Source organism: Balaenoptera physalus (assembly GCF_965194825.1).
Source record: "Balaenoptera physalus genome assembly, chromosome: 4".
Classification (NCBI taxonomy): Eukaryota; Metazoa; Chordata; class Mammalia; order Artiodactyla; family Balaenopteridae; genus Balaenoptera; species Balaenoptera physalus.
In genome coordinates, this window is record NC_138891.1 from 142555489 (window position 1) to 142582243 (window position 26755).

Below are 26755 nucleotides of genomic sequence, written 5' to 3' on the forward strand. Positions count from 1 at the left end.
TTGTAACTTTCCTGGAGCACAGACGCACCCGCCCTCTGACACAAGACATTGGCGGTGAAGTCGGCTGCCCAGTTCTTCCCTCCATCCTTCACCTCTGCCCAGGGCCTCTGGATGGTCCGGGCAATAGATCCCGCAGGACACAGACCCCGGAGACCCTCCCTGTAACTTCCTAATGCCAGGGTTTGAAAACCATTTTTTTAGCCTCTAAATTTCTTCTTTAAAGGGAAATTTGCCTACAAGACAAGTGAATGAGCAAAGAACTGCTCAGGCTTTATTTTCTAATTTATAATATTATTTTTTGTCTTGGAAAGGATCGCGGGAGTGAAGCCGAAACTGAGTCCGGCTTCCCCCGTCCCGTGCCAACCCCTCATCCCGGGGGCTCTTCGGGGTTCCCCACACTCTGGTGATGGGAATGCCTGACTCATCCACCCCCCTTTAGTCACAGCGCCACCACCGGCGCCGGGAGACCTTTGGGGCCCCCTGGGGTGCATGCCTGTAGTATTGCAGGTGAAGTAACCCACCCAGGACCAGAAAGTGGGGCTAGCTCAGGGCTGAGTTCCCAGCAAGAACTCTCCGAGAGCACAGAGACCAACCGAGGAAGAGGGTACGCACTGCACAAGTGGGTTACTACGGGGAGCTGTGGACGTCCCTTTTTGGCGTGTTCAGAGCTTAACACGGGGAGAGAGTGACAGCGCAGAGAATCTCAGAAAGTCCTGCTGGAGAGCGCTGTGCTAAGTGACCGGATCTCCAAGGGTAGTCCGACTCCCACCTCTCTGAGAACCTGTTAGCAAAGCAGAGTCTCGGGCATCTGATCCCGGGTGTGGGTGGCAGGGCAGCCCCCCGTGTGTTTACAAGCCCACCAGGAAACTCAGACGCAGACTGTCACCCGGAGTCTGAGGACAACTGCGTAAGTCACCAGGAAGCGCGTTGAGTTTTCAGTTTCTTTTCTGTGGCGGGCCATTAGTTTCATTTCTCTTGCTGCTGGAAAAGGGAGCAGCAAGGGGAGGAGACGCTTCTATAAAAGGGAAGCGGAGGAAGGGAGAGAGATGGTGATTCACCGGGTCTCCACTCTGCAGGTGCTCAGGTAAGAGCTGGGTCGGGGCAGGGAGGAATGCTTCACCACGTCTTCATGCAGCAGACACGCTTTCCTTTTGAAAGGATTTTCTGGTAAGCATAGCTTGGGCCAGAAGGCTGGAGACAGAAAGATAGGCGTCTGAAGCTGCCTGTGCTGGTGCTGGCCTCCAACCACCCCTGCAGGCAGAGAGCACGTTCTAGAAAGAGCAAGGGGGCCCGTCTCCCCAGATCTGGCCAAAGGCCTTGGGGACACAGAGAAGTGGCTTTGGGAACTTCCGTGGAAGGTACACATCTCGGGGTGGGGAGAGAGCTTTGTGCTCTGCGATGTTGTGATTTATAATAAGAAATATATTAACTATAGTCACCGTGCTGTACGTTACATCTCAGAGCTGACGACGCTGTATCGCATTTTTGAAAGTTGCTAAGAACGTAGATCTTAAAAGTCCTCATCACAAGAAAAAACTGTAAGTATGAGGGCAGATGTTAACTCGTCATGGTGACTATTTCACAATACCTACCACTGTAGGAAAAAAAGAGAAATATATTATTTGGTCTGTGTCAGTTCCTGACGCAGCGCTCCTAAAACCCTTGCGAGTGAAGAGAGCATTGTCTTCTGTTATGTTAATGAAGGGACTTCAGGTCGTAGTGTTATGTTAATGAGATGGGAGCCGGTTGCCTGGGGAAGCGATCCTGTGACCTGAGGGCTGAAATTTTCAGTCCCACCCCCAGCCTCCGGGAAGGGAAGAGGGGCAGGAAGTTGAGTTCAGTCACTGACGGCCAATGATTTAATCAATCAGGTCTATGTAATGAAGCCTCCTTAAAACCCAAGCGGGTTTGGAGAGTTTCTGGTGAGCACGTGGAGATTTGGGAGCGTGGTGTTCACAGGGAGCATGGAGGCTCCCCACGCCTCCCACGCCTGCCCTCTGGGTCTTTCCATCCGGCTGTTCTTGAGTTAAATCCTTCTATAATAAGCCTGCGGTCTAGTAAGTAAAATGTTTCTCTGTGAGCCGCTCTAGCAGATTATTCAACTCCAAGAAGGGGGTCATTGGAACCTCCGATTGATCTATAGCCAGAAGCACAGGTGACAACCTGTACCTGCTAGCCACTGGCACCTGAAGTGGGCAGTGTCGACTGGGAAAAAAAAAAACGCACAACGTGAGAGTTGTGAGTTAAGTTTTATTGGGGGCAGAATGAGGGCTACAGCCGACCGTCAGCGACTGCAGTGGAGGGTGACTTCATCCTTGTGGAGGCAGGTGGCAAGTGACAATTTGTAGCTGACAGCAGGATGGAGTGGGAGCTGTTGTGTAGGGCTGAGCCCCCTCTGATAGCCCTGTGACACCTGATGCCATGTCCTGGTAAACAGTATCAGAATTGAGTTAATTGCTTGGTGACGTAGAAAAACACACGCATTGGAACCGGCATCAGAATTGAAGCCCCAGAGCCTGGCCTCAGAGCTTCAGGAGCCCTCTTGCCCATGGCAGTGGTGGCCACCCTCCGTGGTGTCCTGGAAAGCTGGCTCTTCTGAAGGGCGAGGACACCTGATTTCTAGCATTTGCTGATTCCCCTTGTAGCATGTGCCGGTACATGATTATGCCTTCAAAGTTTTACTTGGAGAGAGACAGGTACTGATGCCAAGCCTGCCCAGCAAAGAAACGTTATGTTAGTGTCCTAGGGCTGCCATGGCAAAGTACCCCAGACTGGTGGGCTTAAATATCAGAAATGTATTCTCTCCCAGGTCTGGAGGCTGGAAGCCTGAGGTCAAGGCCTCAGCAGTGTTGGTTCCTCCTGAGACACTGAACAGAATATCTCAGGATGCTGAGGTCACGCAGCCAGCAGGAAGAAATAATCCAGGCCACATGGTCAGCCGTGCCCCATGACCCATTCTGGCAGATTTTACAGGACAAGCAGACATTGAGCTCTTTCCCGCCCGCTCACACGGAGCCAGGGGCTAAGCCAAGGGAAGGTTTAGACTTGGATCTGAGAGTAATGACATCTTTCTTCCTCTTTCCTGGAAACTGTGACGAAATCTCAGTGAACCAGATTTTTGTTGTTGTATTCTGCTTTTAGGAGAAATTAATTTCTATTTACTAGGGAAGGAGATGAAATATCCCCACAGGTCTGTGTGAGGGGTCATACAGATTCAGCACAAACCTGTCAAAGGAGGAAGTTTTAAATGAATTGCAGGGTTCTTCACGACGCGGGCGTGAGCCTGCCCAGCTGTGGAACATCCCAGCAGGATCCAGGGCCGTTGCAGGTCCTGGAGGCCAGACCCAGGGGCCGGGGGATGGTCACAGGGAGCTGGGATCCAGGCTCCTGGGACCAGCGACTCCTCTGGAACTGACTGAAGCATGTAGAAAGCTGGAAACACCGGAGAAGCAAAAACAGTCCCAAGGAAGAGGGCCAGGGAGGAGGGGCTGGTCTTCAAGATCGCGTTTCTGAACTCTACCCATGACTAACGGTAATGCTCTGCCTTGAGGTTTCAAAATCAGAATGGTGTTACTGTTTCCTCATTATCGAAGTAACACACTATTCATGAGAGTCCTGAGTCTGCGGGTTTCTAGCCGTGGGACGGTGTCTCGGATGCTTAACTTGTCGGAACCTCACTTCCCGTCTTATAGAAAAATAGGGAAAACAGAAATGAAATCCGACAGCACGTGTGCACGTGAAGAGCACAAAGGAGACACCAGAGCGGTTGCCGAGCCCCTGGGAACTCCACCTGCGCCTCCTGCTGGCCTCGCTCCCTGCCCAGCCCTTCCCAGCCCGCCTGGCCACGTGTCTGGCCAGCTGTCCCATCACCCCGTCCCCATCCCCGACTCCTTCCTCAGCCTGTTTCCACCCACACCCACCCTCATGATGCTTCAGAATCTCCCCTTCGCTCTCATAGCAGATGTTGCCAAATTTTCTCCTTCCTGGGCACCCTGACTGTCTCAGTAATTGGTTCATGGTGCCCCAACCAACAGACACGCCTAATAGTTCTATTGATTCATGAGTTAGGTCCAAAGAACTCAGTAATAGTAGGTAACGTGGTGGCCAACAGACATCCCTGTGTATCCTGGGAAGTTCTGATGACCCCAAGTGTAGCTGCTGGTTTGCTGAGGTTCCCCAGGATGCCTGGGCCCCCAGTTTGGGAACACAGTTTTACAGCCTCGGCTGAGTCCCTTTTTTCACCTGTTCATCCCTCATGGGGCTTATCTGTGATGTTAGTAATCTCATTACAATTTGGGGGTGTCTTCAACAGAGGGGGCGCCGTCACCATGGTCCCAGCTGTCCATGTTGGGGTGAATTCGCTCTCCCAGCTATTCCAGGGCTGGGGGGGCTGGAAGGTGGTCAGAAACGAGGGGATGGTCCAGTCTAGGGGGAGGTGGGAGACTGAGCTCGGCTGCACGGCTGTGCCAGTGTGTGTGGCCAGGCCGCCCGACAGCTCTGGGCTTCCTGACGTGTCCTCAGGTTGAGCCACAAACCCAGCTCTGCCCTGTGAGCATCTTGCATCTGGCTGGGACTGAGTTACATCCTTTTGTAATAAACTGTCCTCTGCCGGGACGGAGATCAGCACAGCCTCCATCCTTGCAGGTGATGGAGGACACACAAAGGGGCCAGGGATGACCCACAGTGATTCTCTCCTTCCCCTTCAGTGGTCCCTCCGTCCATCTCCTCCTCCCATATCCCTCCTCCCATCTCCTCCCATCTCCCTCTTCCCATCTCCCTCCTCCCATCTCCTCCCATCTCCCTCCTCCCATCTCCCTCCTCCCATCTCCTCCCATCTCCTCCTCCCATCTCCTTCCTCCCATCTCCTCCTCCCATCTCCTCCTCCCATCTCCTCCCATCTCCCTCCTCCCATCTCCTCCTCCCATCTCCCTCCTCCCATCTCCTCCCATCTCCTCCTCCCATCTCCTTCCTCCCATCTCCTCCTCCCATCTCCTCCTCCCATCTCATCCCATCTCCCTCCTCCCATCTCCTCCCATCTCCCTCCTCCCATCTCCTCCTCCCATCTCCTCCTCCCATCTCCTCCCATCTCCCTCCTCCCATCTCCTCCCATCTCCCTCCTCCCATCTCCTCCCATCTCCCTCCTCCCATCTCCTCCCATCTCCCTCCTCCCATCTCCTCCTCCCATCTCCTCCCATCTCCCTCCTCCCATCTCCCTCCTCCCATCCTCCTGCCATGGTCCTCTCTGCCAGTCCACCCTTTGTCCACTCCTGGGCTGCTTCTTCCCCTGGGCTGCTGGTCATGCTCTTATACGGGGACACAGCCCTTTGCTCCTGCACAGATCTAGGTGGGGAGTAGGGGCAGGCAGGGTCCCTCTAGAGTGCTTTGGGTCCTGCCCCGTGAGAGGGAAGGCAGGAAACCCCCTCTCTGCAGGTGACCTCAGTGACACCCGTGTGGGACGGGCCGCCTCTCTCCTGCCCACAGCTGCTCTTATGCCCTCAGCCTCTTATCTTTATATTATTAAAGAGAGCTCGGGGCCCCTCACTTGATAGGAGCCTGCTGCCCCATCCTGCCACACAGATGCCCTGACACCAATACTCCTCCACGCTGCACCTCCCAGCCTCTCTGTGGAACCACTGCCTCTTCAGCTGCAGCCTCTCCACCCCCCCACCCTGGATCCTCCAACTCCCACCCCCTCCCCCCAGAAAAGGCAGAGGACATACAGACTCGCCGAGACTAGCTCTTTCATGCCCTGCTCTAAGTTGTTTTAAAAAGTGCCACAGTCAAACCATAACACTAGAATAATCTTTGTTAAGGCCTTGGGGACAGGAGCCAAGGCGCAAAGCCAAGCCAGAGGCAGCTAAGACTGCCCACAATTTGTCCTGAGCCTCCTGACTCCCAAGGCCAAGTTTGCGTGGGACAGATGGTCTCTTTCCCTCTTTGACAAAAAGAAGCACTCGATTCACCAGGAGAGCAAACTCCTCCAGCTGAGCCCTCTGCAAAGGAATCTCTTGAGTTTTTATATTAAGGAAGTTAATATAATTTTACTATAATTTCCTTATATTAAGGAGATTAAATAAATCCCTGGATATGTTCTTTTTTCTTGGGGGGTGGGGAGGGTGGGCCATGCCACTCATCTCAGTTCCCCAACCAGGGATTGAACCTGGGACACAGCAGTGAAAGCACCGAATCCTAACCACTAGACCACCAGGGAACTCCGCTGGATATGTCCTTTAGGGCAATTTTATTAATTAAAAAAAAAAAAAGCAGAGATATTTTGCATGAGATCATATTTTCTCTTGATACTTGCTGGAAGGCTAGGTGTTTTGTAAAACGAATGATTTCACTGGGGAGTATGGTAGCGTGGGAGACTGTGAGATATGGAACACATCAAAGGCTAAACCTCAGGGACTCAGAGAAATGAAGAAGAACGGGAAGATGCAAAACAGCTGTAAAAAACCCAGATTTATTTTTGGTCCCCAACCAGAGGGAGGGGCTGTCTGAGAGCCTTTTCCACTAAAGCTGGCTTAGGCCACGGGGCACTCCAAGGGCTAGGTGCCAGCGGTTCCTGGCTGGGTAGTGCCTGCGTCATTCCCACGCAGCCCCGAACATCGGGATCGGCTGACGGGCTGGCTGTGAGGTTGGCCTTCCAACCAATTCCCTCATGAGCTTCTGCTGAGCGATCTCACTGCCCTTCATCCACAAGAGGGAACAGAAGTTCTGTCTTAGGATTTGAACACAGAGGTAAGGGCGCTCCTTCCACTTGACAGCCTTCGCAGGGCTCCCCAGGGAGCAGAGCCAAACCTGGGGATCCCCCTTCGCTTACAGTCTCCGGGTCAGTGGGGCTGACCACTCAGAAGAGTGCAGGTAGAAGACCTTCTCTGCCTTCTTCCAGCCCAAACCCAAGTGTCAGGTCCAGCCCTAACAATGCCAGGAAAGGCCAGGGCACAGCCCAGACAGGACGAGGCAGAGAGGCCAGCCCCCTCCCAAGAAAGGAGGTGCCCCTGGGCTGGGCTTTCTGAGCCCCCCAGGAGAAAGGGGTGCTTCTCCCAGTTCCCTGAGCTCACACTGACCTCAGGACATTTGCACTTATGTTTCCTCTGCCAGGAAGGCTCCTCCCAGGTCCTCAAATGTTTGCTCCTCTGCTCCTTCATTTCCTGTACACGGACACACCCTCAAACAGAACCCCTACCCCCTGACACCTGACCCCTGGCTCTATAAGCCACTACCTTCCTTCCAGACACTTCATCGTCACCTGGAATTATATCGTTGTTGGTTGGCTTATTTGTTTGGGGGGTGTCCCTGACAGAATGTATATACTAGAAGCAGGGACTTTATCTGGCTTGATCACCACTGTACCCCTATGGCAGGAACTACCTGGCACATAGCAGGTCCTTGTATTAGTTTGCTCAGGACACCATAACAAAGTGCCACAGGCTGGGCGACTTAGACAACAGAAATTTATTTTCTCACAGTCTGGAGGCCAAGAGTCCAAGATCAATGGGTCATTAAGGTTGGTTTCTCCTGAGGCCTCTCTCCTGGGTGTGTAGACGGCCGTCTTCTCCCCGTGTCTTCACGTGCTCTTTCCTCTGTGCACCTCTGGGTCCTAATCCCCTCTTTTCATAAAGACAGTCGGATTGGATTAGGACTCACCCTAGTGGCTTCATCTTACCTCAATCTCCCCTTTAAAGGCCGTATCTCCAGTACAGACACACTCAGGTCCTGGGGGAATAGGACTCCAACATAGGAACTTAGGGACACAATTCAGTCCATATCAGTCCTCAAAGCATACTTGTTGAATGAATGAATGAATGAATGAACAAATCACCCTCATTTTTAAAAACAGGTCAGTGGCACACACAAAGTTGTGAATGTGCATATGTGCCGTCTGAGGAAGGCAAACTGTTAGGCCCAGCATTCAGAGATGATATAAAATATGAGAAGCTAGGTTAGGACCAAATTTTTTGAGAACTCTATTCTGAAAGAAAACATGACAGAGGTTTTTAGAAAGGGCAGTGACATGATGAGACCAGGGGTTTAGAAGGAAAAGGGCCACAATGTGTGCACAGGGGCCGCTGTTGCGTAGAGAGGACGGACGGAGGGCTGGACTGAAGGACCGCAGCTGGACACGGGGTACAAGTGGACGCCCCAAAGGCCAGCTACGGGGGAGGGGCCACCTCAAGACTCCAATCCTCCCCACTGGTTAGTGCCCTGGGGCTGGCATAAAAAATTCCCCAAACTCGGACGCATAAAACAAGACATTTATTCTCTCCTGGTTCTGGAGGCCGGAAGTTCCAGGTCGAGGCGTCGGCAGAATTAGTTCCTCCTGGAAGTGTGAGGGAGGATCCCTTCCAGGCCTCTATCCCAGCTTCTGGGGTTCCTGCCCCCCTTGGGGTTCCTCGGCTTGGGGCAGCATCCCTCCAATGTTTGCCTCTGTCGCCCTCTGGCCGTGGGTCTCTGGGTCTCAAATCCTCTCTGCCTGTCTCTTCTTGGATTTCGGGCCCACCCTCATCTCCAAATTCTTATCAATTACATCTGCAAGCGGCCTTTTTCAAATAAGGTCACATTCATGTGTCCAGGTGGACATGCACTTGGTGGGGGGGTGGAGCCATTCGACTCACTGTATCCACTCTGCTCCCAGTGGAGGTCATAGCAGGAAAGGGTTCATGACCCAGAGTTGCTGGCTGGTCTCTGGGCCCTGACTTAGGCCAGTAACTGGACCTCTGCGCTTCAGCTTCTTGACCTGGAAAAATGAAGATTAGGAGCTAACACGTAGGGTTGTTGTGAAAGTGAAATGAGCATCTTAGAGCAGCGCTGGGTGAGGCCGGCACTCAATACCGCCAGCTCTTTCTAGGGTGCTGACTACCTGATTATAGGCCCCGTGGAAAAGCAAGAGACCCAAACAACCATTTCTCCCAGGCTCCCCAGCAGGCTGACCTAGTCTGTGTGGGAAACAGTGATGGCAGGGCAGAGATTGGCTTCAAACGGACCCAGGAGGGGCTGCCTGTCATCTCTCCACACCTTACAGTCTCCTGTCCAGTCTTGAACCTCAGGTGACACGGAGCCCATCAGAAGTGACAGCGGGACATTCAAACTCTCCCGTGGAGGGCTTCCCTGGTGGCGCAGTGGTTGAGAATCTGCCTGCCAATGCAGGGGACACGGGTTCGAGCCCTGGTCTGGGAAGATCCCACATGCCGCGGAGCGACTAGGCCCGTGAGCCACAACTACTGAGCCTGCGCGTCTGGAGCCTGTGCTCCGCAACAAGAGAGGCCGCGATAATGAGAGGCCGGCGCACCGCGATGAAGAGTGGCCTCCGCTTGCCGCAACTAGAGAAAGCCCTCGCACAGAAACGAAGACCCAACACAGCCAAAAATAAATAAATAAATAAATAAATAATAAAAATAAAGGAATTCCTTTAAAAAAAAAAAAAAAAAAAAAACACTCTCCCGTGGAAGCGTGGAGTTCGCTTGTCCCCAGGCCCTGGAGGCCCATGGAGACCCCTCTTGTGCTCTGCGCCTGCGTGTTGCCATCTGCCCCTCCTGCAGACGGGGCCTGTGCTGGGCTACCGGCCTCCCCTGTGTGCAGAGGATGGGTTGTACGGGGTTGGGCAAGGCAGAGCTGGAAAAAATGCAGCCCTGGGGAGGTCTGCTGGGGGACGTTTGGGCCACGTTCCCAACTTGTGTCTTTGTAGAGCTTGCCAGGAAGATCGGAGGTGCTGAGCAGTGGTGACCGCACCCACCGGCTCCCCAGGCGACAGCTGGTGCCTGAGCCCTACGTGCAGCCCAGTTTCCTCCCAACACCGTCCAAAAGAAGAAATGAATTCCTTCCAGCAGCAGCCACTACGGCCACCGGGCGCAGCACCTGGACAGGTGATGTACCCGCCAAACCGGCAGGGGGGAGGGACGGATCCGGTTTTCCTCGCCAAGGACTTCAATCTGCTGAATTTGAACCATCAGCAGCCAGGAGGAAACAGGGACCAGCAGATGTCCAAGGTAAGTCGGGTGCAGGTATGGTCAGGAAGGGCGCAGCCCAGCATCCCCCGGGGGTTGGCGGGGGCGGAGAAAGGCGGGAAACAAAACCTGCAAGTCTGGTCCAGCCCCAGGAGCACAACTGGGGTCCCCCTCTCTCCTGGGCACTTCCAACAAGCACCAGGGACAGACGCAGTCTCTGGGGGCAGCAGAGGCCTTCCTGGACGTGAATCTGGGGGCTCCTTCCTGGGAGCTTTGCCTCCAGCTATGACTAACGCTGTCATCACTGCCAGCCTGCCATGCCCACCCTACCCCAGCTCGGCAGCCATGGGCCCGCTCCTCTCCTCCCTCCGGCTGGGAACGCCTGCCCCTTGGCGCCAGATGGCCTGCTCAGACGGGCATCTCCATCTCCAGCCCCAGCCTGATATTCCCCCCAGCAGCGGAAGCAAAGCCTCCACAGGAAGAGAGCACAGGGACCTCCCTGCAGGCACTCCAGATTCACCCCTCATCCCTCCTGTTTCTAACCCAACATCAGTAGATCCATCAGTTCGGCCACAAATTCCCGAAGGTGGTGGGAGCCCCATCAGAGGTCAGGACTGTGAAGTCTGTTGTGACTCTTCCAGGGGCCCGAGAACAACCTGTACAGCCAGTACGAGGAGAAGGTGCGGCCCTGCATAGACCTCATCGACTCCCTGCGGGCCCTGGGCGTGGAGCAGGACCTGGCCCTGCCCGCCATCGCTGTCATCGGGGACCAGAGCTCGGGCAAGAGCTCCGTGCTGGAGGCGCTATCGGGGGTCGCCCTTCCCAGAGGCAGCGGTAAGCTCTGCCGGGCCAGCCTCCTGCAAGCCACGAGGCATCCCGGGGACCAGTGGGCTCAGGGGAGGTCGCTGGGAAGGCCCCCGGGAGGGCAGCTCCCGCAGGCCCTGGACGGCTGCGTCTGGAGTGCATGGTGTGGGCGGGGGGCCGGGCGGCAGGGCCCTGGGTGTTCCTGCTGCCCCTAGTTTCTGAGCCCTCTTTCACCTGTCAGTAGCCATCGCTGGGCCTGTATCAGTCGGTTTCTTTCTAGTTATCTTTCTAAGAGTGTAGAAGCATTTCTTCTTTGCTCTTGTGAATTTGTGAGTTTCAGGTAACATGTGAAGTCTTTTTGAAGAATTTTCTCAACACTTTGAGAAGCTATTATCCAGGATCATGGTGTGATAAGACACAATGTTTCCTTTAAAAATTTTTTTTTGTTTGGCCATGCTGTGCAGCTTGCAGGATCTAGTTCCCCAACCAGGGATCGAACCCACGCTCCCTGCGTTGGGAGTGCAGAGTCTTAACCACTGGACCGCCAGGGAAGTCCCTGTTTCCTTTAAACATTTTTTAAGTGTGTGTAGAGTTAAAAAGCTGTTGTACATTTCTGATTTAATAAAATAATTATAAAGGAAAAAAAGAAGGAAAGAGATGGCATCCTGTAGTGGGTAGAAGTTCCCCTGTCCTGGTTCCCTCCCTCATTCCCATCTCCTGCAAGCACTGCCCATCGGCAAAACCCAACCAGAACCCGGGGGGCCAGGGCTGCCTCCTGGGCACAGAGGAGGGAGTGGGGATGCCGGAGGGCTGCCTGGGCCCTACACAGCCGCCAGTAAGAGCACCTCGGCCTGTGCCTCCTCCCGACCACAGGCAGCTGGTCCTTTTCTCCAGAGTCTCCTGTGAGTTTCCCACCAGCCCCAGGGCCTGACACGTGATGGAGTCAGAGTGGGGACAGGGCTCCTCCTCTCTGCCCTGGGTTCAGCATTTTGGGGAGAGAAACAACAGAGCAGAGAGCCTGGAGGCCAGTGTGGCCATGGCAGTCTTGTGAGGCAGGCAGGTGGCCCTGGGCATACCTGCCTCGTAGGACAGTGCTGTGTGCTCCCTCCACGCCCGAACGGGAGAGGCTTGGAGGGGCCGGACAGAGTCAGGCAGATCTCGCCGCTTCACATCCTGCCTGTCCTGGCCCCGGGCTTCCACCTGGACCACGCCCCAGGCCTTTCTAGGGCCCGGGGGAAAGTGTTGCGGTTTGGACTAAGCCCTAGAGATTTCAGATGAGGCCTCTGGGGACACCGGGGAGAATAAGAGCAAAGGGCACCTGTGAACGCTTCTTTTTAAGGGAAACTTAGGGTGTTTGGGAAACTCTCTCTCAGGAATCATAACCAGGTGTCCGCTGGTGCTGAAACTGACAAAGCATGAGTTCAGGTGGGCCGGGAAAATCAGCTACCGGAAGACGGAGCTCCAGTTGCAAGACCCCTCACAGGTGGAGAGGGAAATACGTAAAGGTAGGGCCCCGCGGGCGGCTACAGGTGGGCTCCTTCTAACCCAGTCATCGTCGGTCATCGGGGCCTCTCCAGCTCCACAGCAAGCACCCGCCTCTTCTTTCCAGGCTTTTCCATGTGCCAGCTCCCCTGCCTCAAATGCCGTCCCTTACATGCTGTCCCTCCTCCTTGCCTGCCTAATTCCTACTCTTTCTTTGGGTCTCAGTTTACCTGCCCCTCCTCTGGGAAGTGTCCCCTACAGGACCCCCCGCCCCAGCTACCCTGGTCACTGCTGGGTGTGTGTGTCCCAAGGAGCTGCTCTAACCTAACGTGGCTGGGTGCCTGTGGCCACCTCCCTGTCCCTGTCCGATGCAGCTTCCCCCAGCGCTGACCCCCCCCCACCCATCATTTCTGGAAGCATAGCCAACACTTGAGATTAGCCTTAGGTAACCACAGAATGATCAAAAGGCTCAGTTGCTCCTGGAATCCACTTCCGTACCTGCTCAGAGGGGACCCTGGAGGTCACCCCCTCGCAACCCTGCCCCCCAGGTCCCTGAGCATGCCCACCCCCTCCCCCAGGCTTCTCCCCCTTCCTGCTCTCAAGCTGGGCTCAGCCAGGCAGGCGAAAATAACACTGATCATAACAGGAAACTGCAGCCACAGCTTCCGTTCCAGGGAGATGGGCTTCTTCCTTACTAAGCAATAAACTTAGCATCTGAGGCTGGGGTTTTCACATGACTCTGCAGGCTCAGCACCCCGAGAATCCTGTTGTCTCAGCTGGCTCACGAGAGGTATCCCTCCCAAAATAGAGAAGTACTGCCCCAATTCTAGCATCCACCCCTCAAAACAGAAACTTCTTGAGACCCTCAAGTGGCAAGTTTCCTAGCTTCAAATGATAAAAGCTCTGCACCCTCTGTGCCGGCCATGCCTGTCCTGGGATGCCTCATGCCCGGCACATCCTGCAGCCCTGTCGAGATCTGCCCAGACTCTCTCTAGCCATGAGCTCTGTGGGCAGGACTAGGAGGGCACCATGGGTGCCAGCTTGGGTGAACATTCTGTGTAAGGATGTATAATGAGCATCTTTAGAATAGTGTCTTGGAACTCTGGTCCACTGCTGGTGGGAGGGTAAGTTGCTGTAACCACTTTGGAAAACTGGCACAATATCCACTAAGGCTGGAGGTGTGCACACCCCATGATGCCCAAAAACTCCAGTCCTGAGTATATCCCCAGCCAAAAGGTGTACCAAAAGTCAGGTTCCAGAATTTTCATAGCAGCACTCTTGCGGTCACCCCCCACCCCGCCCCCCATTGGAAACCACCCCATGTCCATCAACAGTAGACTGGATCAAGGCACAGGGTGTACTAACACATGGTAATGAAAAGGAAGAGCCCTCAGCTATAAGCACCAATATAGGGTCCAGCCTGTGAAACTCACCAAGCCACGTGCCTAAGACAATGGGTACTTTCCTGTACGTATGGTACACTTCAGTACAAAATCATATCTTAGGTAGTGACCCCGAATGATAATTAAGGCAGGAAAGGTTTACAAAGGAACAGGCTGGTTGTCATCTCCCCGACCCCAACTTCTATCTCTAAAGAATTAGGCAATTAATCAGGGCTGTGCCCTAAGTTGCCTGCCTATTTCTCACATCAGGGCTGTCCCCAAATATGGGTGAAATATGTAGCTGCCCACAGGTTTCACTGCTTCTGCTAGGTTGGGTTGTTCATTTGGACTCTCGGTTTTTCTCCTCTCGGTCTCTGTAGCCCAGGATGTCATAGCTGGGAATGGAGTTGGCATTAGCCACGAGCTCATTAGTCTGGAGATCACCTCCCCTGAGGTTCCAGATCTGACCCTCATTGATCTTCCCGGCATCACCAGGGTGGCTGTGGGAAACCAGCCCCATGATATCGGACTGCAGGTGAGCCTTTCTGGAACTTGGGAATGGGTCCCACGCTAAGTTGGGGAGACTTCTGAGGTCTCTGCCGGCAGCCCCAAGAGCTCTGGCGCACCTTCCCAGCCCTCACTCTGAGTAGTTGGGGAGGAGACTGGGGTAGGACCATCTAGGGTTGCGGCCTCATACTCAGATTCTGACAAGGTCCTGGCAGGTCATGGAAACAGGCAAAGTTGACTCAGTGGCACTGGAGGTGTATAAGCGTTGACGCCCTGCCCAATGTTGTCCTGTGAGAATGCTGGCCCAGTGTTACCACTATCCCGATATTTAAAAGAAGCCGGAAATGGGATCTGCCAATTTTAGCAACAGTTTTTTAAACTAGCGCTACGTAAGTCAATCGGAACACAGACTGTTATCTCTAATCAGGGGCAGAAAGGTCACCACAATGCACAGAAATGAGAACTGCAGACCAGCAGTGACCCAGTACAAACCGACAGCCGCTGAGCCTTGGGCTTCTTTGCCAAAGACCTTCCCCCCTAAGGTTGCCTGAGGACACAGTTGTCACTGGGATGCCAGAGTCACACATGATCTTTGGGCTGGGTTCACCCCAAGAGCAGCCTTGTCAAGCTTTGCCAGGTCAGCTCACATAGAGGCCAAGGAGACAAGGATGGTCTCAGGAGTGGGGTTGGGGGTCCAGGGTGTAAAGGGACAAGGTGGAGGACGGGGAGAAGATGATACCCTCCTGCCCTAGGACTGGGGTCACTTAACTGCGCTCTTCCTTTTTACGGGAGGCACTTCCAGTGTTGGGAACTCAACCATAGCCCAACTAGGACTGTGTCAGTCCCTTCTGGATGGGGTCTCTGCTAGCTCCACTGTCTTGGGCAGTTAAATTACTCTTTCTTCCTATATCCAAATCACCATTCTCTGTCTCTCTAGGAGCAGTGTAGTTAGGTCATTTCCCTTACTGCGTTAAGGGACTAATTCCACACTTCTTACCCTGCTTCATTCAGCAAACGGGTGGGACTTCCTAGGGTGTGAGAAAGATGCTTGCCTGGGGTCAGAGCACGTTGCTTCTTCCTGCCATAATCTCAGGAGTATCACAGGGAAGGTCTGTTGATGAAGGAGGGCTCTCATCTAGCCATAGGAATCAGGGAGTCTTTGAGAAAGAAGAAATATCAGTGATGAGCTTTGGAGGATAAGTAGGACATCAACAGAGAGCTCAATAAGGGCAAGTGGGTGGACATTCCAGAGGAAGGGGACAGGCTAAGCCAAAGCCCAGAAGTGTAACAACTGGGTCATGCTCTGGGATGTCTAGCCGTGCTCTTGGATGACCAGAGACGTGTTCTTCCTTTGTGATTCCTTGGCATCAGATCAAGGCACTCATCAAAAAGTACATCCAGAGGCAGCAGACAATCAACTTAGTGGTGGTCCCCTGCAACGTGGACATCGCCACCACGGAGGCACTGAGCATGGCTCAGGAGGTGGACCCCGATGGAGACAGGACCATAGGTAAGAAGAAAGAACCAAGCTTCTAGAGGACAGGAAGCCAGGGAGAGACCCCTTATGTATTTAGAAGGTCCTGGAATGTAGCTCTGTTAGAGGCGCCCACATCCTGCCTTAGATCCAAGTGCTGTTCCCAGGGAAGCTCCACGGGCTCGGGGTGAAGTCGAGCACAGCAGGTGGGTCACCCTCACTGACAGTCAGGGTTGGATGTGTGGCCAACATTTGGAGGTTCTTTGCCCTCCTTCCTATTGTCCCTTATTTGCATTCTTGAACCATTCTGGATGGGGGAGGAGAAATGCCTTATTTGCTCTCCCACAATGGTTCAGAAAGGAGAAAGTGGCCCATCAGCTCTGCAATTCCACAGGTAAAGTTCTTGTGAGTCCTTGGTGCATGGAAAAGACTTTCCCAGGGCCTGTATGAACATACTCAGGGAACATACTTCCAGGCTTACATTGGAGCACAGGTGTCTGCAGAATTTATATTCAAGCAGAACGCTTCCTGGGGCAGATGGGTTCCCTTAAATTTCTTTTTTTTTTAAAAAAGTCACTCTGGAAGGCATTATAGGGGACTTGGTTTAAGAGCACAGACTGCCTGGGTTTGAATCCTTGTTCTACCACTTACTGGCTACATATCCTTGGGCAAATAATAGCTGCTATTTAAAAATTTTTAATATTATTATTCAATATCACTTTTCTCCCAATCACTTCACCTACCCGTCGAGTTTGCCTTCCTGAAAATTTGCAAGTCATTTTCCTCTACTAAATGGATACTCAGTATATCATTGCCTTTTCCACTTTTTCCTCAACAAATGCCTAGTTTTCCAGTAAGGATCAAAATAACGCTAGGGGAATACAGCTCAAGTGTAATGTGTTATTATATGCCAGACTACACTTGTGCCCTGTTAGCTGCTGACTTCTACAGGTGTCTAGAACACATTGAACCAGAGAGAAAACGCAGGTTTTGGGTCGCCAGTCATCGTGCGGTTATAAGTCATTAGGAATGTCTTATTGATGACCACAGAAGATAATATCATCTGTTCAGTAGACTGATCTATTTGGATATCAGTGTCTCCATAGAAATTGAGTAACACCAGTAGTAGTTTTCTGTTCTTCTCATTAGCCACAAACTCTAATAACCAAAAGTTCTTGCTAAATATTAGCTATTATTGTTATAAATTCAGCTAAGTACTATAACCATAGAGTATACACGATCTGGCCTTAGTATATTCCAAACAGCATTATAACATCAATGCAAACTTTCCATGCATTCTAGGTCAAGTACAGAAAGAGAGAACAGTGTGCTAGGTTTAAAAAGGAAATGGAATATACACTCACGTACACAGCAGCCTTATTCACAACAGCCAAAATGTGGAAGCAAACCAAGTGTCCATCAAGAACACAGTCACTTGGAAATCAGAGCTTTTAGTCCAATGTGAGCAGGAAGGAGTGAGGGCAGGAACATGAGAGAGGAAGGCAGGGAAGATATCAAAGGAGGTACCCAACCAGAAGGGGCAGAGTGAGTCTGTGACAGGAGACATTAGAGAGAGGGCACAGACCCTCCTTACAGTAGGGGATGACGTGTTTTTGGAAGCATGGTGACAGAGTGGGTCGGTTCCGATGATGTATGCTGCCTAAGTGTCTGGCACCCAGCGGGCACCCAAGAGACATTTGTTACATAAATTACACAAGGCAGTAAATGAGTTGAGTGAAGAGAAGTACAAGTAAGAGGAGTGACGATGGAATGAATGAATGAATGGGCTGTCAGGCGCTGGGCAATCAAGGCTGCAGGAGGCTTTGCTGGTCATGGCCAATAAAAGATCCCGTAGCCTAGCAGCATTCAATATATTTGAGTAGAGAACCAACCTCTCCAGTGCCCTTCTCTAATCACCTCACAGGAATCCTGACCAAACCAGATCTAGTGGACAAGGGCACTGAGAAAGGTGTCCTGAAAGTCATGCAGAACCTCACATACCGTCTCAAGAAAGGCTATATGATAGTGAAGTGCCGGGGTCAGCAGGAGGTCACGAACAAGCTGAGCTTGGCCGAAGCAACCAAGAAGGAAATGATGTTCTTTCAAACACATCCGTACTTCAGGTAAGATTCTTTAGGACAACCTTGGACTCCATGGAAAGCAGCCCCGCCTACCAGAATTGGCCTAGATGATTACCAAATTATATATAAAAATTATACAATTAGCATAACCTACCCTCGTCTTTATTTCGGTGTTAAATTTATTGGCTTACTTAAACCAGTTTTTCTTGGACTCTGATCATGACACTGATTAAAAATTGTAATAGGGTATTTCATAAGGCAGAGCACACTTTGGTTTCTCAAAATGTTTTCACTTGCTTTCTCCCACAAAATCTTGAAGTCCCACAAAATTTTGAGTCCCACAAAATCTTGAAAAACACTGGGATTTTTCCCATTGAATCGGATACTTCTTTCCTTTCACTTTATTTAGGAACTTGCTGTTCCTGAACAGCAAGTTCAGGGGGGAGAAGGGTAATAAGATATAGAGGTCACTCCTGCTTTAAGGAGAGACAGTGGGAAAATGGTGAATTTTTGCCGACCAGGTTTGCTACTTGCTCTGTGCCCTTGGGAGATGGCTCAGCCTCTCTGAGCTTTTGCTTTCTCATCCTGCTAATGCTTCACAGGATTGCGGTTAGGATTAAATAATATGGCACACGCACATGTTCTGGCCAGCACTCTGTAGATACCACCCTGGTTCCTTGTTTCTCTCTGCTCCTGCCCTGAATGGAAGAAACAGATCATTTTCAGTAGTGTTAGGAGTCACAGAGAGAGAAAACTCTGCTCACCAAGCAGAGAGAAGATTCTGTAACAATCACACCCATGGTTCTCAACCCTGAGGGAGCAGTGGAATCTGCGAGAGAGTTTGTTAAAATCCAGCTGGCTGTGCCCTGTCCCAGAGTCTCTGAGGTCTGGGGTGTGGCCCCAGAATTTATGTTTCTAACAAGTTCCCAGTTGAGGTCGACGTTGCTGACCCAGGGACCACACTTTGAAAACCACTGTTCAAGGTCTCTGGGAAAGTTAAGTCTTGGATAAAAAAGTGTGCTGAAGGGCTTTGTTGTTGAACATCTGAGATTTAATCCTTGTGTGCCCACATGCTGGGACTCAGCCCTTGCAGGAAAGGCACACACAGTAGCACTGGAAAAATGATCCTACTGTGTCCTTCGTGAATTTGTGTTAACAGCAAACGCTTAGCAACCAGACCACCTGGTGTGCGACCCTGGGCGAGGTACTTAACCTTCTGGTGCATTTGCCTTTCTTTAAAATTGGTTGTTCAGGGGCTTCCCTGGTGGCGCAGTGGTTGAGAGTCTGCCTGCCAGTGCAGGGGACACGGGTTCGAGCCCTGGTCTGGGAAGATCCCACATGCCGCGGAGCGACTGGGCCCGTGAGCCACAACTACTGAGCCTGCGCGTCTGGAGCCTGTGCTCCGCAACAAGAGAGGCCGCGATAGTAAGAGGCCCGTGCACCGCGATGAACAGTGGCCCCCGCTCGCCGCAGCTGGAGAAACCCCTCGCACAGAAACAAAGACCCAACACAGCAAAAAATAAATAAATAAATAAAATTTTAAAAAAAAAATTGGTTGTTCAGTGATTAAATATTTGTAAAGCCCTTAGAATCATGTAGGCGCTTAGTAAGCACCGTGTAAACGTTTTTTTAAATTTAATTTTATTGTGGAAAAAACATTTATCATGAGGTCCACCCTCCTAACAAATGTCTAAGTGAACAATGCAGTATTGTTAACTATTGGCACAATATTTTTCAGCAGAGCTCTGGAACTTATTTATCTTCCAAAACGGAAACTTTTTGCCCTTAGATTAGCAACTCCTCATTTCTTCCTCCCCCCAACACCTGGCCACCATTCCCACTCTCTGATTGCATGAGTTTTAGATAGCTCACATGAATGGAATCATGTAGCATTTGTCTTTCTGTGACTGGCTTATTTCACTTAGCAGAATGTTCTCAAGTTTCATTCATGTTGTCACATATTGCAAAATTTCCTTCTTTTTAAAGGCTGAATTATATTCTATTGCATATATCTACCACATTTTTTATCCATTTACCTTTCCATGAACATTTAGGTGTTTCCACATCTTGGCTATTGTGAATGGTGCTACAAGGAACACAGGAGTGCTAATATCTCTTTGAGATCTTGATTTCAATTCTTTTGAATAAATGCCCAGAAGTGAGATTGCTGGATCATATGGTAGTCCCATTTTTAATTTTTTAAGGTACTTTCTTACTGCTTTCCATAGTGGCTGCACCATTTTGAATTCCCATCAACAGTATACAAGGGTTCCAATTTCTCCACATCTTTGCCAACACTTGTCTTTTGTTTTTTTGATAATACCATCCTAAAAGATGTGAAGTGATATCTCATTGCAGTTTTGATTTGCATTTCCCGGATGGGTAGCTGAGCATCTTTCCATGTGCCTGTTGGCCATCTGTATGTCTTTGAAGAAATCTCTATTCGAATCATTAGCCCATTTTTAAATTGGGTTATTAGGGTTTATTTGCTATTGAATTGTAGAGTTCCTTATATATTTTGGAGATTACCTCCTTACCAGTTAGATGGTTTGCAAATATTTTCTCTCATTTTGTAGGTTGCCTTTTCCTCTGTTGATTGTTTACTTGTTGTGCTGAAGTTTTTGGTCTGATGTCATCCTACTTGTCTATTTTTACTTTCGTTGCCTGTGTTTTTGGTGTCATATCCATGAAATCATTTCCAAGATCAATATGATGAAGATGTTCCCCCATGTTCTCTTCTAGGAGTTTTACAGTTTCAGGTCTTACATTTAACCCTTTAATCAATTTTCAGTTGACTTTGTGTCTGGTGTAAGATAAGGATCCAATTTCATTCTTTTGCATGTGGATATCCAATTTTCCCAATACCACTTGTTGAAGAGATTATCCTTTTCCCGTTGTGTATTCTTGTCACTTTTGCCAAAAATCAGTTAGCTGTATAGGCATGGATTTATTTCTGGGCTTGCTATTCTGTCCCATAGGTCCATATGTCTGTCTTTATGCTAGCATCATACTGCTTTAATTACAGTAGCTTTGTAATATATTTGAAAACAGGAACTACGATGCCTCCAGTTTTCTTCTTTATCAAGATTGATATTGCTATTCTGGGATAGATATTTGCTATAAGAAAGAAAATACTAATTTGGGCAAGTCACTTAACCTCTATGATGTTATATTTGTTTTGCTTTTCCTGAAAAGATGACTTACCTCATGAGTTTATTGGGATGACAAAAAGAGAAAATAAATGTAACCTTCCCAGCACTGTGCTTGCCTAGGTATGAGCTTGCTCCATAATTATCAACTGTCCACATTCGCTGCCTGGCTTTTCTGATGGCGTGCGTTGCCCCAAGGAGCTGAGCTCACCTATCCACTTACAAAGCCCAGTATTGGAAAATGATCATATGGACCCTTTATAAATTCATGTGTGCTCTGTCTGGTTTCAGAGTTCTCCTGGAGGAAAGAAAGGCCACGGTGCCCTGCCTGGCAGAAAGACTGACCACGGAGCTCATCTGGCACATCAATGTGAGTCAATGGGTTGAGTTGCAAGCTATAAAAATGGCAGCCTGTCCAGGTCACTTTCTTAGTCATGGGTTGACTAAGACACTCCATTGAACTGTCCAAACCAGCAGACATCAAGCACATTCTGAAAACCAGATCTCTCCTGGTCAGAGGCTCATGAGAGAGTCCCTGAAATGGGAAAACAATAACTGCATAACGTTGAAACAAAGAGTTGAATCTGTCAATTTGGGGGAAGCAAAGAAAGAAGGAGGAAAACTCTAATACCAGGTTAGCTGTGTAAAAAGGAGTGAATGCTGAGTTAGCAAATTTTTAAATAGGTTGTTAACAATTCACAGTATAAAAAACATTTTCCCAGCTTCAAACTTATGGGAAATAAATGTTCAGTTTTCACCGATTCTCAAAGATAGACAACCACAAATGTTCTCATGATGTCATTGAAGATAGGGGAACTGTGGCTGAGTGCTTATTGAGAAGGAGAATATTTGTAGCCACCGCCCCTACTGTCGCGGGCTCTGGGAGCGTGCGACAGCCGCCATATCTGCACACCCCCTATGAAGAAGATAATGGCCAGGACACACTGAGGAAAGAGGCAGCAGGCATCCATACTAAAAACAGCCCTTGCACCAAAAATATTAAACCTGCACAAACTACACAAGGACGCTTTCACATATAATTAGCCCTCCAAGACCTCCGTAGATAATCATTTCTCCTAAACTCACAGAGTAAGAGAAACATAAGTAAAATGAAGAAGGAGAGGAACCATTCCCACTTAAAAGACCAAGAGAATTCCCCTAAAGGAACAAACAATGAAACAGACCTGTTCAGTCTAATAGACACTGAGTTCAAAACAGAGGTAATGAAAATACTGAAGGAACTAAGAAAGGCTGTCGACAGAAGTGCAGATTACTGTAAAAAGGAACTCGAAACTATAAGGAGGAGCCAAGAAAAATTAGAAAATTCATTTGCCAAGACAAAAGCTGAGCTCAAGGCAATGAATAGCAGAATGAATAGTGCAGAAGAATAACTAAGTGACCTGGAAGATAGAAAAATGGAAATCACCCAATCAGAACAATAGACAGAAAGCCAAATGAGAAACAGAATATTTGTCATGCTTGCTTCAACCTTTTACATGAGGTAGAACAACATGAGAAGATGGAAAATTAACCCTTAGAGCAGAGATGATCCCAGGGGCTGGACTCCAGTCCATGCTAAATTGCATGTCATGCAAAAACAATGCATTCTTTTGAACCAGAAAACACATACCAAAGAATATTTGGTTGCAAGGGGCCAGTGGTTCTCAAACTGTGTGTGCACAAAAGTTACCTGGAAAGTTTGTTTAAATTCAGCTTCCTGGGCCCCTGGCTGAGTTTCGGAGTCAGTGGGTCTGGCGGGGGCAGGGCCCGTGAATTTGCTTCTCTCAGCTCCCAGATGATCTGGGGAACACACTTTGAGGAGCACTGAGTCTAGTGGAATCCCCTCAGTTTGCAGCAGAGAATTCTGAAAGACATATCCCTGTCTAAAACATATATCCCCTGTCTAACTGAGAAAAACATCTTTTTTGCAAAAACACTTTGCATTTTGATAATTTTTTTATAACATAGCTCTCAACATTTAAATATTTCATTTTAAATTTTGAACTTAAGTTTTGTACTATTTTAAATTAACTTTAAAATTTATATCAAGACTTAATTATGATAATTTGAAATATCAGGGAAAAAATTACTACATTTCTGCCTAGAGATAGAAGTACAAACTGGAGAGAGAGAGAGACAGAAAGAGAGGCTGAGACCTTATCAATTTCTTGGTACCCTAATCCACAAACTGCCTCTAAATCTCAATGAGCTCATCCTGCCTGGCTGGCTGCACCAACGTCGTTCACACAGGTGTCTTTACCTGCAGTGTTTACCTGCTCGGGCTGTACAGGTGGTGAGCGGGATGCAAAGTGGAGCTCTACTGCTTACCAGCTCAGCAATGATATCGAGCAGTTTGGCTCTCTGAGCCTAAGGTTCCTCTCTTGTGAAAAAGAGGCAATGAAGACACATGCTTTGTACCGCAGTGCAGGGCTTCACTGCGATGTGAAGGGCTTGGAATGATGCTTGGCCCAAAGATAACCCTCCTTGGTGCCCCTCTGCATCCTTCCTGCTCCTCCTCTTTGTTAAATTGTTGTTAGCAATGTTGACTGCTTAGGACTGTACCCAGCCTGACAGCGACACACAGACATAGCCTCTACCAAAGCACCATTTATCAGTTTGTAACGCTCAAATGACCACCAACATAACATTTTACTAAAGAAATCTTCCATTATATTCAAGCGTCAACTACAAATTGGCACTTGCCATCTACCTCTACAAGGATTAAATCAAGCGCTGCTGCAGCTGCTGTCTTTGGACACCCCCTGAAAGGAGTTCAGGGTGGAGATCAGGAATGATGCCCTCTGTGCTCTGGGAAAAACTGGCAGAACAGGTCTTCAGATAGTTAGATATTCTCAGAAGATTTTATGAGCCCAATTCTTGTATCTCCTCATATCTAGAAAGGCACTAAAATCCTTCATGGTGACGTCTGCTCCTTGTGACTAGCAGTAACCTTCACGAGACTAGCAGAAACTTCTGCAAAAAATATGTGCTTGATGGCATGGACTCCCCCTTCACCAGAATCACATATATACTGACCTTCCCCCCTAACTCTTTGGAGCAGTTTCTCAGAGCTATCTGAGATGCTATCTCCCAGGCTATAGTCCTCATTTTGCCCCAAATAAAACTTAACTCACATTGTTCATGTTGTGCATTTTTTTAAGTCAGCACAAGGATACTTTTTCTCTCAATGAAAAGCACTGAGCCAAACAAAACAAAAAAACAAAAACAAAAACTGGCCCCCATCTGATTCCAACCCGCTCTGGTCACTTGACAGAACTGCAAAATTCTTGACACTAGATGGTTCAAGCTGTAGTGCATAACATTGCATCCAAAGCCCTTCTTGAGCTCTTAACAGGGGTCCATCTCAACAAGCTTCACAAAATAATAGAAATTCCGGATCCCCTTGAATGCTTTCAAATGAGACTCTGCCCATACACCTAAGAAATTTGTCAGCTAATTTCATCAAGCTGCAGCGTTTCATTGTTTGCTCTTCTTTTGTTCAGAAATCGCTCCCTTTGTTAGAGAATCAACTAAAGGAGAGTCACCAGAGGGCGACAGAGGAGCTGCGCCAGTGTGGAGACAACATCCCCCACAATGAAGCCGATAAAATGTTCTTTCTGATTGAGGTGAGGATTACTGGGGACCCCATGTGACCCTCAGACACAGAAACTGGCTTCTCCTTAGATGGTCGCATCCTTCCTGGTGGCCCTGCACATCTTGAGGTGGCCCTCCCTATATGTGAGCTTCCCCGCCGGTGGCTTGTGGGAGCCCTGCCCTGCCCTCCCTGGGTCTCACCTGGGAGATGAAGTGGCTGGTGGGTCATTGGACCCCCTTGAAGCCCCAGCTCCCACACCACACTCAGCTGTCCCAGACCCCAGCTCTGTAATATGATTACAGCCCAGAATGATGTTTTATCTCATTTTTCAGAAAATTAAGGTGTTTAATCAGGACATTGAAAAGTTAATAGAAGGAGAAGAAATTGTAAAGGAGAAAGAGTCCCGCTTATATAACAAAATCAGAGAGGAGTTTAAAAACTGGATACTCGTACTTACAGCCAATACCCAAAAAGGTAAGTCTGGGGACAGGGCTCCCGCAAAAGCAGCATCATGTTTACCAAGACCAGAAGCTACTTCCGGCACATGAAAAGTGTGCGAAGAGCTGACTGTGCCCACACGAGGGACCCCTTAGTATCTATAACAGCTTCCCACCCATCAGTGTGGTGCGTTGACCTCACCAATTCAACAGAAGACGATTCCACCACCTACTTCCAGTTTTCTTCTTGCTCCTTTGCTCTGAGGCGAGGCAATTTCACTTATCCCGTCTCTTCCCTCCTCTTCACCCTTAATCCAAGACCAGAGAGGTCAATGCTTTGACAAGAAACTCCTTGCTTCCCCAGGCAGAATTCCAACTTCCATTCTGCTGCAGCCCAAATGCCAATAGGGTGTGTGCCCATGGTGTGTGTGTGTGTGTGTGCATGTGTGTGTGTGTGTGTGCATGTGTGTGTGCGTGTGTGTGTGTGTGTGCACGCACGCATGTGTGTGTGCATCTTTGTTTTGGCACTTGATAAAAACAGCACTAGTCCTTCCACGGTAGGAGTCCTCCAGCTGTAGTCTGGATGTATTCTTGGGAGAGCTGTAAGTGCCATAAGAATTTTTGAGTTTCTATTTTCATTTAATTAATCAGATTTTTTTCCTACCAATTATAACATTCAACTTCTTTCTTGGGTTGATGACTCTCAACTGAAACACGTTTGAATAGAATAAAATTTTGGTTCTTAAAAGTCAGTATTTCTCAAACTGGCATCATCAGACCATGAATATTTTTTTCATTATAAAAAAAACTCTGTTTAGAAACATTGTCATAGGGTTCATTGGGTAATCAAGACTTGAGAAAAAGTCCCTATCTTTAAAATGTCCATGAAATTATTAGAATTTACCCTGGTGGTTTGTTTTATGTTGCAGTTAAGAATATCATTCATGAAGAAGTTTCAAAATATGACAAGCAGTATCGAGGCAAGGAACTTCTCGGATTTGTCAGCTACAAGACGTTTGAGACCATCATGAAGCAGTATCTCGAACAACTGGTAGACCCAGCACTCGAGATACTCCAGAAGACCGTTGGTGAGGAACTCTCATAAGTGCCTTTCAAATGATCATCCCAGTACCTCCCATAGTCTCAATGCCTTGAGGGAGAGATTGGAATGGAATTACCAAACACAGCCTGCAGATGCTTGCCCATCTGGGGGGAGGACAAGAGTGTGTATGAACTTCATCTACCTCATACCTAAGCCTGGACGCCGCTGTATGAGGAACAGTCTGTTGCTAACCCTGTAGAGAACACATACCCAGGAAAGGACCAGAAATTGATAGGACCTGCTCAGGGTGGTGGTGCATTTGGCATCTCCCTTGATGGGGATTATGTGCCATCCCCACCTTCTCTCTTGGTCTGTAGATCTGGGGAGCTCGGCCCTAGAATGGGGTCATTGTATCATTATGTATCCTCCCTGTGTCTTTAACCCATTTCATCCCTGCTTGCATTTTACTGATGCTTTGTTCTTTCCTTGATCAGAAATTATATGGCAAACTTTCACTGACACAGCCCAAAAAAGTTTTGGTGGATTTTACAACCTTAATCACACAGTCCAGGTAAGTGCCCACAGCTTACTTGTTGGTAGCCTGTACTACTGGCTGATTGATCTGGGTTTAACCTTTGAAAGAAGCTGGATATTTACTATCATTTGGAAACATAAGGCCAGGGTTATAATGGCACGGTTGCTGGGCTGGTGACTCCAGGAGCATCTGTCATTTTGCTTCTGCTCCGGAGAAATGCCTGGGAGAAATGAAACGGAGCACGTGACCTGGTTACCCTTTCTGCAAGATCTTCTGCAGCCTGGCAGGACATAGGCTGGATGGCGATGACCATACCTAGT

At 49.4% G+C, this 26755-nt stretch overlaps 1 protein-coding gene across 6 annotated transcripts in view; it reads left to right on the top strand.

Annotated features, from left to right (window-relative positions):
* Nucleotides 1–26755, top strand: part of MX2 (MX dynamin like GTPase 2) — a 31858-nt gene continuing 5103 nt past the window's right edge. The window contains exons 1-13 of one of the 6 annotated variants that reach the window (XM_082458806.1): nt 1039–1167; nt 9689–9866; nt 9954–9989; nt 10589–10781; nt 12125–12256; nt 13996–14150; nt 15494–15632; nt 17521–17719; nt 21118–21196; nt 24330–24452; nt 24754–24895; nt 25788–25946; nt 26395–26471. In XM_082458806.1, the coding sequence (XP_082314932.1) occupies nt 9813–9866; nt 9954–9989; nt 10589–10781; nt 12125–12256; nt 13996–14150; nt 15494–15632; nt 17521–17719; nt 21118–21196; nt 24330–24452; nt 24754–24895; nt 25788–25946; nt 26395–26471 (1488 nt within the window). In that variant the 5' untranslated portion in view covers nt 1039–1167; nt 9689–9812. Of the gene's footprint in view, nt 908–958; nt 1168–9688; nt 9990–10588; nt 10782–12124; nt 12257–13995; nt 14151–15493; nt 15633–17520; nt 17720–21117; nt 21197–24329; nt 24453–24753; nt 24896–25787; nt 25947–26394; nt 26472–26755 lie in introns of those variants that run through there. The other 5 variants (XM_082458807.1, XM_082458805.1, XM_082458804.1 and 2 more) reach the window with 5 other exon arrangements.